The following is an 11,329-nucleotide window of genomic DNA, read 5'->3' on the forward strand; positions in this document are numbered from 1 at the left end:
ACCTGGCCACGGCGGCGCCGGACGTGAGGCGGTTCATGGCTTGCCGGGTCAGGCCACTCGCATTCATCGACGGTGGCCGCCGTCTTGTTCAGGCCGGGGGCCCGTCCACCAACTCTGCACTTACACCCCTGCCACCGGCGCCATTGAGGAGCTCCTCGCCGACTGGTGCCTGGTCGCCCGGCCCAGCGAGAATGGCCATGCAACAACGAGGGCACTGGTGTACGAGGAGAGCCTGGTGTCCACGGGGCGGCCACACGAGGACATCCTCTTCTCGTCGGCGTCAACACGCGCCCTGTGTGTAGCCCTGCAACGTTTGCCAGCGGCCATCCTCAGGGCAGCTCAAGCTAGTCTGTCGGACATGGCGCGCCATGATCGAGTCTGGCCGCTTTGTCAAGCTGCACAACCACTACGCCAGGATGAGAAGGAGCTCTCCCCTACGCGTCTTCTTCCCAGACGCTAGCACAGAGGACAGGAGGACGGAGTCTTTGTTGCACGCGTCACCGAAGCTGCTAGAGCGGAGGGTAGTGAGCTGCAAGCCCTGCCATGGCCTACTCCTCGTCACATCATCCAAAAACCCCAAACATGTTCGCGTGCATAACCCAGTGATTGACGAAGAGATAATCTTGGACTTCCCTTCCGGCAGTAGGACCGACATGGGGTATGACGAGGTGACGGAGGAGCATGTCCTGGTCACTATGGTCAATGCTAGCCATGGATCCAACGCGGCAATGAAATGCCACCTGTGGCGGCTCAAGGAAGACGTGAGGAGAATAGTGCCATCACCATTGTCGATCCGTGTGCGGCTTGAATTGCCGCCGGTCTACGTCGATGGCAAGATGTACTGGATGGGCGACCCGTCGGATCAGGACAACCAGAGCACCGACAGTTGGCACGGCATGATCATGGCCCTTGACATCCACACCGAGTCTTTCGAGGTGTTGTCGGTGCCACACGTCGATGACAGCTGCAGGATGCTCGTGGTGGAGCTTGCCGGGCGGCTCTGCGTGGCGCACCCATGTGCCCACACAGAGAGCATGACCATATGGAGCAAGAACAACAAGCCGGAGCTGGTCGACAACAAATGCAGTGACGAGGGATGGGAGGAAGGATGGACAAGGGAGCATGTGACAGAGCTCTGGCGTTGGCCGGAGTTTTCCCCGAAGACAGCGGCGGGGCTGATTGTTCCCATAGAGATCGATGCCGTGGGGGATGGGCAGATCTTGCTGGACACGGGGAGAGAGGTGGGGCTGTATGATCTGAGGGAGCAAACGATGCACACGGTGTACTCACTCAAGTGGCGGCATGGTGAGCGCGCCAGCAAGTTCGTTGCGGTGGCGCTGTGGGAGGACAGCATGGTGCCTCCTCCACCCATGCGATGCGAACCTGAGCGGTGGTACAGAGAGGTATAGACTATAGGAAAGCTAGCAAAGGGCCTTGGTTATTTGTCTGCTGTTGTATTTCTCCATTCATGATAAGAAACTGATAACCTAAAGCATGAAACTTCAAGCACCAGTTCCGTGACAAACCTTCTCGGCTGCTTAATTGGGAGCATTTAGTGTTTTTTTTTGCACCTTGTAGCTTCTTAACTCTTTGCATTCAGAGCTTTTTCTCTACATACACAGTTTGTCCAACCCAAAAGAAATAGGGAAATGATATTTTTTTGGCACACCCGTGAGGTTATCTGTCGTTTGTGTTGATATATAGCCATGAGCCATGACTGTAGGGACCTCTCCACCGTTCCCTCCCCGCCGCCGCCACCGGCGGCCAGCTTGCTGGTCGGCGGCGGCGGCTGCTAGGCCTCTTCCGTCTCCACCCATGCCCAGTCCCTTCTTCCCATGACCCTCGATCTTGGAGCCCGGCGGCGCTGCGCTGCAGCCACGCGCTCGTCCTTCCCGGAGATGCCGCACGCGTATGAGAGCTGGTGTACGGTGGTTCGTCACTATGGAGGTTAGCTACGTGCTCGTGTTCGGTGGCTGCGTACGTCCCGTCCCGCCCGACGGCACGCATATGGCGTCCTGTGTGCGTCGACCCGGATCTACCACAGCCTGACGCGGGCCTGCTCCTAGCGGCTCGGTTGACGGCCTGGCAGGAGACTCTCAGCGTATGGATTGTTGCGGCGGCTGTGGTGTGCACGGGCAATCTGATCTGGCCTGTTTGATGCCGCTGCAGACACGCATGATGCCGGCACGGATCAGGACTGATCTGATGCTTGATGACAGTTCTTCGGACTTTCGGTGGTTGTCGATACGGTGGTGGTTGGCTGAGTGCAGCTCTGATCCGCTCGACGGCCTTCGGAAGGCATGCCACCATTGGTGGATGGTTGGGCAGCTACAGACGGCGATTTGACGCAGAGGGTATGGTTGCGCAGCGGCATGGTGTATTCTAGTCCGGTGCATGTAGCTGCTGGGATCGTGGAAAGTGGTGGCGATAACACATGATTGACTACGATTTGGTGGTGTTTCTAGTACCTGGTCTTGAGCTCCGGGATAAAAATCCTAGGTCTAACCCAAGTTGGTTTTACCTGGCAATGGCGATGTTTTCGCATCGTTACCTTATTGAAGGCACTGCATGGATATGCTCGGACTTGCTTCTTCAGGGTGAAAACCTAGATTCTGATCATTGGTGGTTGGATCCGGTGACGGCGGTGTTTGAGCATCGTTCCCTTGTTGAAGGCCTTGTTGTTGAAGAACTTTTTCGTTGTCCTTGTGGTGTCAAGAGATGATTGGGGCGGATATGGTCGTCGATGTAGTTTGTCGGTCGCTGTTTTGATCATAGGTTTTTTTTTTTACTCGCTTAGGCATAGCTTTGGTCTTGTATGACTTTGCTTCTTACCGGCGTATTTTTTGGTGCGAGTGCGTTGGTATTAGGTGTGTGCATCCTAACTATGCAGAGGCCTGGTGTGTGCTCTTTGTGTTTGTATCTTCTTAATGCTTCATTTTAAGTCAATAAAATCCACCCTTTTATATCGAAAAAATGACTGTAGGGACCTTTTAAATTGATCGATCGTCAACGTACAATACAATTAGTCTTGATATGTATGGAAGAGAGCTACGCCTATATTAAATAAGTCGGTTTCAGACTTTCAGTAGTTATACGAGTAGGACTCCAGCCAGACAATCATCCGGAAAAGAAAAATACACCAGCCAGGAAACTAAAGCATGTACGTTTTGGGTGCGTTAGGGCGAACTTAAATAACTGGCCCACAACGATTTGGTGGATCGATGACCAGCGGCGGCGGCGCAGTACCTAGCATCACACGGAGCATGACGTCGATGGCGACATTGGTGCAGTGGACCGATCTTCCTGATGATCTCCTCCACGTCGTCTACCTCAAGGTCGGCGGCTTGCTCCACCGCCTACGCTTCGCTGCGGTATCTAGGTCATGGCGAGCCGCTGCGATCGCATCGAAGCACGCCGTGCCGCCCACCCTGCCATGGCTGCTCTTCTCCTCCTTGCACGGTGACGATGGCAAGACAATGCGCCTGTACTGCCCCGAGGACGGAGGGGTCCTGCACATCCGGCCCAAAAACGAGGCGCTCATCGGCAAGCGGCTAGTCGGAGCACACGACGGCGGCTGGGTCGCCGCGCTTGGGGATGACATGCAACTTGTGGTTGTGAACCTCTTCTCCGGTGTTGAGGTGCCGCTTCACGCAAAGAACATGAGGAAGGTCTACACGGGCGCGAAGATTGTCTTCTCGGAATCCCCCAAGTCAAGTGAGTGCATCCTCGCCACCATCACCCCCCGAAGAAGCGTCGCCCTATGCAAGATTGGTTGTCGAGCCGACAGATGGACGGCAAAAATATTTAGCGGGCCCATGCTTGCGGACATTATATTCTACAATGGAAAACTCTATGGCCTCACCCGCTCCTACAACCTGATCAAATTCAACATAGGCTTGAACAAACACGGCAGACCGGTGGCCACCATTGACGTCGAGCTGCATATCCGGATTGGTTCCCAACCTTCTTTTGTATGTCATAAAGGCATCGTTGAGCTGCATGGCAGGCTCGCGTTGGTGTTGAGGATAAATCCATCATATGGCACCAAGTGTGAGCCTTTCTTCAAGGTTTTCGTGCTTGCTGACGAATCAATGACAAAGTACACTCATAAGTGGGAGCAGGTAACGAGCTTGGATGACTGCGCCTTGTTTTTGGGGAAAATGTCCAAGGCGGTTGACGTGCCAGCGGTTGGACGTGGCGGGGTGGAGAGAGGCCACATTTATGCAGATGATATGACGTACTTGACAAGTTTGGATGGCCATGGTAGCTGTGTATACCCTATGCAAGACGAAAGTATTTACAACGTCCCACGGAGGATCAAATCAGCAGGATCTTATGTAGCTGCCGGTGCTCCAACTGGCATGTGGGTACTCCCTCCTGATATCTAGCCAACCAAGAGTAGCCTAGCGTGGGAGTTTAACTCTATGTCTGGTGTACTGGTATTAAGGTCACCGTTACAGTTAAATTTTACCTCATACTAGATTGTAGAAGCTGCTAAGGATACAACGTTGCATTTATCTATGAGATGTTGATGCCTTGTTAAAATAGTCGCTGCATTTACCTCATACTAGAATTATTACTTATTCATTCCTGATTACTTGATTCTCTGTTTATAGCTATGTGTTTCAACATTATGTTTTCCTTCTTGTGCTAGTCTGTTTGGGCATTCATTGTATATTCGGACTGACAAATATTGTATTCACAAGGTCAGTTAGTATCAAAATTAACATGATCACTATAGTAGTATATAACTGTTCATCGCACGAACGGATGAAGCATCTCAAGTGTACTTACTAGTGTAACCTCGGCGTTCCATTCGAGTGGTCAGCCAAAAAAATGCTTCATAATTGATAGGCAAGTGGCGAAGTCGGGTGAGCTGGTGGCATGGCTTCAGTATATCACATTACATAGATTTATATAATCCCCAAGCAACTAATTCATGAACAGGCCAGCACTTTGACGACGTCCAGGTCACGGTGAGCCGACTGAGCATCTTCACCAACATCAACACTACAAGCAAGCTCATCCCCATCTGTTGTGATCAGATCAATCTTACATCCATCTTACTACTCCTGTCCTGTCAGAAACTTTACGTGCACCTACCTTGCAGGGGACTAGAATAAGATCGTCTGCCCTTTCGGTGATAGTGAACAATCCAGTGGGGCGCCAGATGGTTACTGAGAAACCTGCAATTTAATTTGGCAGTGTCTAAGGTTTCTTAGAAAGTTATTTTTTTGCTTGGAAGGCGGCCACAAATAGCCTTGGCATTCGGTTCATAATAGTCCGGCGACGTATGGATGTGATACCCACTTGCAGCGTTTGTAGTTGCTTCGTAACGTGGAAGGTTGTCTTCACACAATCCCCCACCTCAAGCGGTTGCATCCTTGCCTCCATGATCGATCTACACGGCATCCGCTTTGTGGGATTGGTTGCACGGACAACAGGTGTATGGTAAAACTTTTTAATGAACGGATGCTGCGGACACTGTATTCTTTTTCGACACGAACCTCATGAAAGGGTAGGGTATTAATGCACACTCATATAGATGGATAGAAAGTAAAATAAAAATAAAAATGGCTAGGTTTATAAGGGAAACTTGGCCGAAAACCTTGGGTAACTCAACATAGACACTGAACCAAACAGCCAACCACAACCTAACTCAAACACCATCGAGATAAATTGAGGGAAGGTTTTTGAAAATGCCTTGAATAAGGGAGACGATCTCGTGTGGGCCGGTCGTCCTAACATAGACCCTCGAATGACCACAAAGCTTTCGTCAAGACCAGTCATACCGAACCTTGGGTAATGGTCAGGCCAAGCCAACAACAACCACCACCGCTAGCCCTTCAAGCAGACTCAACCCGGTGTTAATGAAATACTATTTGATAATTCCTCTTAGACATTATATTCTACAATGGACAACTCTATGACATTACCATCTTGGAGCACTTGGTCAAGTTCGAAATATTCGTGAACAAAGACGGCAAGCATGTGCTCACCGTTGCACCCTGCCAGTTGCAGATCTGAAAGCAACGCAATCAGCACGTGTACCTGCCCTACATCGTGGAGCTGAACGGGAAGTTGGTGATGGTGGAAGTAATTGGCACGTCATCGGCTGCGAGGCTTCATCCAGGGTGAACAAAGAGACAGAGTACGCTCACAAGTGGAATGAGGTGTGCAAGTGAACTTGCCCTGTTTTATGAAAAAGGTGGTCCAAGGCAGTGTACATGCGGACGTATGGGCGTGGCGGGGTGCAAAAAAGCTACATCTATGCCGACAATGCGACTTAAATGATGAGTTTGGACAACCATGGTGACCGTCTCTATCTTATGCAATAGGAAAGCCATGGCCAGGCATTTTGATGATCAAATCAGCAAGAATTCATATGGCAACTTACGCTCCAAGTGGCACGTGCGTGTTCTCTCTCCGTATTTCTAGCCAATCAAGAATACTCTAGCATGCCACCTTAATTCTTTTGTCTATTATTGTAAATACTAAGGTCAATCTATACCATAAGTGAGACCACATAGATTATAGAAATATCTACTGCAAAGTATATATGCCTTGTAAAAAGAAGTCACTGCCATTATGTAGAATAGTTGGAATATTTTGTCATAAAGTAAAATTGATAAATCATTCATTCTTACCTTGGATTCGTGGCTTAATGCTTCTACCTATGTCGTTCGAAAGTATGGGCGATGGAACCAAATTTGGCAGTTCTCTACATAGCATATTGTCCTCGATGTAGCAGGTGGATACTCCCCTCCATATTTCTAGCTAAGCAAGAGTAGTTTAGGCACTATCTTACCTGGACGCGGGAAAAAAATATTTGACAAGTGAATGCCGGATATTGCATCTGGGTGTATGGACAAATGAGTAGGCGAGGAATAGGGAGCATCGCACGGCGTGGGCTATATCTCGCCCACCGAAGACAATGCTCCGTGTCACCTCTGGCATGAGGCAACTAGGCCGGCCCATACCATAGCAACTTAGAGCTATTTTCGGAACCTTCTGTGGATCAGTTCGGACTGGTTTTAGAAGCTTTCATGCATGTTTTCTTCTTCTTTGTTTGTACGTATTTTTATATCATTTTTTTGCATTTTCTTTTTTATTTTTTAAATTTAAATTTTAGTTCTATTTTTTTTTCCAAATACATGTCAACTTTTTATAATACACTTTGTAAATTTGTAGTATACACGTGGAACATTTCGTTTAAACATGTTGAACATTTATCGACCAGATGATGAAAACATTTTCAAGTACTCAAATTTTTTTTCAAATACGTGTTTTAATTTTTTAATGGTATGATTAAAAAAATTCGTGCACATCTTTTTACATTGTATTGATATTATCTAAAAAGCTCACTAACATATTTTTCGAATATGTGAACGTTTTTATAAATATCAAGAAAATTATTTCTAAATGGTATGAAACATACTTGTAATTACGTGACAATTTTTTTACATATTTTGAAATGTCATGAACATATTTTTTAAATACATAAACATTTCCTCGAAAGTTTTTCGCAAATGACGAAAACATCTCTTTTACATTGTATATTCTTTTTTCAGAATATCATGAACATATTTTTTAAATACATAAACAATTATTTTCAATGCCTCAAAAGTTTTTCGCAAATGACGAAAACATCTCTTTTACATTGTATATACACTTTTTCAGAATATCATGAACATTTTTTTAAACCTGTGAATTTTTTTAAAATTCCACAAACATTTTTTAAATGATACGAACATCTCTAAAAAAGTAGCACAAAAACAATTTTAAATTGCATTAACACTTCTTCAATGCATAGTGCACATTTCTTGAAGGAAAACGCTATCCTTCAGCCAGCTGATGCACGTGTCTGCCGTCTGTGTAGCCGTCAAATTGATTTTGATCGAGCGGTCACGCTGGCCAGCAGCCCCATGCAACCATGTTTTCTACAACAAGCCTATTGTTTCAGAAAAAAAACTGGTTCGGTGATTTGATGATGAAGTTTCTTTTAGCAACAAGTTCCAGAAGGTTTTTGTTGTAGAGGCTTTGTTTTAGAAAGAAAAAAAATGGTTTGGCAATAAAGAATTTTTCTTCTGCAACAGGGCTTTTGTTTCAGAAGCATATACCCAGTTGCAGAAAGCGTCGTAGGATCGCCCGGTGTTAGAGTATATGAGGCCAAGCATTGCAACACAACACATGTTTCAGAAACGTAGCTCCAGTTACATAAATCGCCACGAAGTGCATGCCTGGTCTGAGAGCTCGTCGCCGTCATGTTGGAGTAGAGGCAGCTGCTCAGGGTGCTGGGTTGGAGGAGGCTCGGCAACTCCGGTGGGTGGCGGCACTCCATGGCCGAGGCGCTCAGGCCATGGCGGGGCAGCGGTGCAGTCTCGGTGGACCTTTGCAACAACGTCCTTGTTGCAAAGCCCCGGATCGCAACAAACTAGCTGTTGCAAAAGGTCCTCAGCAAGGTTTTGGTTACTGAATGAGGCATTTTTATCGAGGGGTACTGGTAAACGTGGTTACCAAAGTTACCGAGAAATACCGAGAATATTTCAAACAAATTTTATAGTTGAATTTTGAATTCAAATAAGTAAATTAACGAACTTTTGGACCAAAGATACCTCTCAAAACAAGAACTAGGTTGCTACCAACACACCAGAACCAACTCTCGTGGCATTAATTACATCCTACGTACTTTACTATAAATGAGTGCTTAAATTCAAAAAAAATCAGAAAAATGGTATTTTTTTGCTCGGTATATGGATTTACCGAGGGGCACGGAAATACGCGGTAACCATGGGAAATCTCGAAATTTTGACCGGTAACCAAAACCTTGGTACTCAGTTGGCTCGGACGGTAGATCAGACGACTGTTCCGGGTGGCATCCGACGGCTGCCGAGGCGGATGATTTAATTGTTTTATCACCCGACGAACGTGTAGCACTGCCCTTTTTTTTGAAATATTAATGTATTAAAGTTCAAAGTATATGTATTTAGAATATTTTGAAATATAAATGGAAAAATAGAAAAAAAACGCAAGGCTCATAAAAAAGGGACATAACACAAAATATCCCTACTGGGCCGGCAAGTTGAAGGCTGCCCTGAGGTGGGCACGCCGGACCAGACTCACATACTCATATGGGTTACCTCTAAAGAAAAGCATAGTCACATCAGCTGGGCTGTAAATAACGCAGTTATTTTTTACTTATGAATCGTCAATAACCTGCTATAAATAACATATGACTAAATTTAGCTATGATATAAGCCCTAATTTAGTATAAACCAATTACTTCCAATATACCGTCACCTAAAAAAGAACTTCCAACATACCAAAGAATAAGAACCAATTATTAGAAAGATATCCAAATGATATACTTTTGTATGCATTAACAACTATCCTTTTAATTTGTTACAGACTCGTCTCACTATATAAACACTAGCAAAAGGGACGAAGCTACAAGAAAGCAGGAGCAGAACAATAGCCAGCTACAAATGATGGGGCTTATGAATAACACCAGGGTGCTGTGTTGGATAGCTATTATTCTTATGTCCATCACTTCCTTGTCCTGCCATGCTGCTGCGAGGAGCACACGTAAATATTTCCCCCTCTTTATTCATTAATATTTTTGTATTGATATGTATCTCTTTTATTTCATTTAGTCTAACAATGCATGATTTGTTCTTCTAGATCGACCAAGCAATTTAACGTGTACCATATGCTGATTGCTTGTGGATGTTGTGACTGATCTTGCAGATACGATGGACTTTGGACCTATTCTTGGGTGTGTAAAGACGGAAACAAAATGTTCGGTCGTTGGGTGCACGAAGATATGTTCCGACCTTGGCTGGAATACCCACAGATGCTATTGTGCCGATGCTGGCAGTTGCTGCCACTATGCGGATGGAAGGCCATTAAATTGATAGTATAATGTATTGTCATGAGCTCTTCTTTTACAAGGGTGAATGTCAATCATCTATGCGACTACCGATCATAGATTTAATAAACTTCTAAACTATGCAGTTGGATTATATTTATGAAGTGACTATTTGAGTGATATGTTGTTTGTGAGGAAGTATCGATTATTTGTATCCCTTGTGACATGTGAGCCATCATTTCATATAAAAAACCATATACTCATTTCGGTGTAAAGAGATCCCATGCATATTGTCAGGCAACCCGTTCAAAATCATAAATCGCAGAAATTTTTGGAAACCATATACTCAAGGTTGCCGGCTTGCTCCACCCCGTCCGCTTCGCCGCAGCATGGAATTGGTGGCAAGCCACGCGGCAATCGCATCACGGCACGCGGCACCACCCGCTCTACCATAGATCGTCTTCCACCCATTATGCACGGCATCAACAATGATGACAAGAAAAATATCCTGTACTGTCCTAACGATTGCTAGTTCTTGTGCCTCCAGCAGCGGAGTGAGGCCGCCATCAGCAAGCAGTTCGTGGGAGCACGCAACGGCGGCCGTCTCATCACACCTGAGAATAACTTTCAGCTTGCGATGGTGAACCTCTTCTTCAGTGTTGAGGTGCCACTCATTGCAAATGAACATGAGGACTATGGAGGCCATGCAATTATTCAGAGCGGCAACGCATGTAAAGTTGGGTGATGGGAGGCAGGCGCGATTTTGGGAAGATCGCTGGCTTGAAGGTTGGAGGGTTCAGGAGCTTGCGCCGCAGATATATGCAAGAGTGCCCTCGAAAGCACGGGGGGAGCGATCCGTGCGTCAGGCCTTACTCACAGGTGCCTGGGCACGTGATGTTGGCCCTGAGATGAATGCGGAGCAACTACATGAATTCCTCGCACTATGGGCCAGAACGGAACAAATCATGCTTAGCGAGGACCGGCCAGACTCGATTGCCTGGGCTTGGGGAAAGGATGGCTCATACTCTACTCGCTCGGCGTATGAGCCTCGCTTCTGGGGTCGAGAAGTGGTGCCGACAGCAGAGTTCACCTGGCGGTCCAGGGGCCCCCTCGGGTGTCGCTTTTTCACTTGGCTAGCGCTCCGAGACAGATGCTGGACGTATGACCGCCTAGCCCGCCACGGATTTAGATCATGAAGACGCTTGCCCATGTTGTGGCGATGGGGTGGAGACGATGCAGCATCTCATGTTGGATTGCGTGATTGCGCGGGAAGTTTGGATGGTCGTCTGCCAGGCGCTGGGCAGGCCCGAGTGGACCCCGACTGGTAACGTTGCACTAACGGAATGGTGCCAGGACAAGATCGGCACCGGGCGGCATAGGAAGGGAGTGTGTGCAATTATCACTCTGGTGCTATGGGAGCTATGGAAGCACCGTAACTCGATCGTGTTCGACAGAGCGGCG

The 11,329-nt window shown here is 47.1% G+C and overlaps 1 protein-coding gene and 1 long non-coding RNA gene across 2 annotated transcripts; both read left to right on the top strand.

Annotated features, from left to right (window-relative positions):
* Positions 1-3,272: 3,272 nt before the first annotated feature.
* LOC109737809 (uncharacterized) lies at positions 3,273-4,388 on the top strand. Its single transcript, XM_020296936.2, has one exon. The coding sequence runs from the start codon at positions 3,273-3,275 to the stop codon at positions 4,386-4,388; it is 1,116 nt and encodes a 371-aa protein (XP_020152525.2).
* Positions 4,389-8,315: 3,927 nt separating this feature from the next.
* LOC120966016 (uncharacterized) lies at positions 8,316-10,048 on the top strand. The gene is made up of 2 exons (XR_005758971.2): positions 8,316-9,585; positions 9,748-10,048. It is a non-coding gene; the product is annotated as an uncharacterized lncRNA (long non-coding RNA).
* The last annotated feature ends 1,281 nt before the right edge of the window (positions 10,049-11,329 follow it).

Source organism: Aegilops tauschii, chromosome 6 (genome assembly GCF_002575655.3).
Source record: "Aegilops tauschii subsp. strangulata cultivar AL8/78 chromosome 6, Aet v6.0, whole genome shotgun sequence".
In the NCBI taxonomy this organism is placed as follows: Eukaryota; Viridiplantae; Streptophyta; class Magnoliopsida; order Poales; family Poaceae; genus Aegilops; species Aegilops tauschii.

Coding starts and splice junctions, on each gene's coding strand:
- LOC109737809 (XM_020296936.2), top strand. CDS start 3,273: ATGGCGACATTGGTGCAGTGGACCGATCTTCCTGATGATCTCCTCCAC.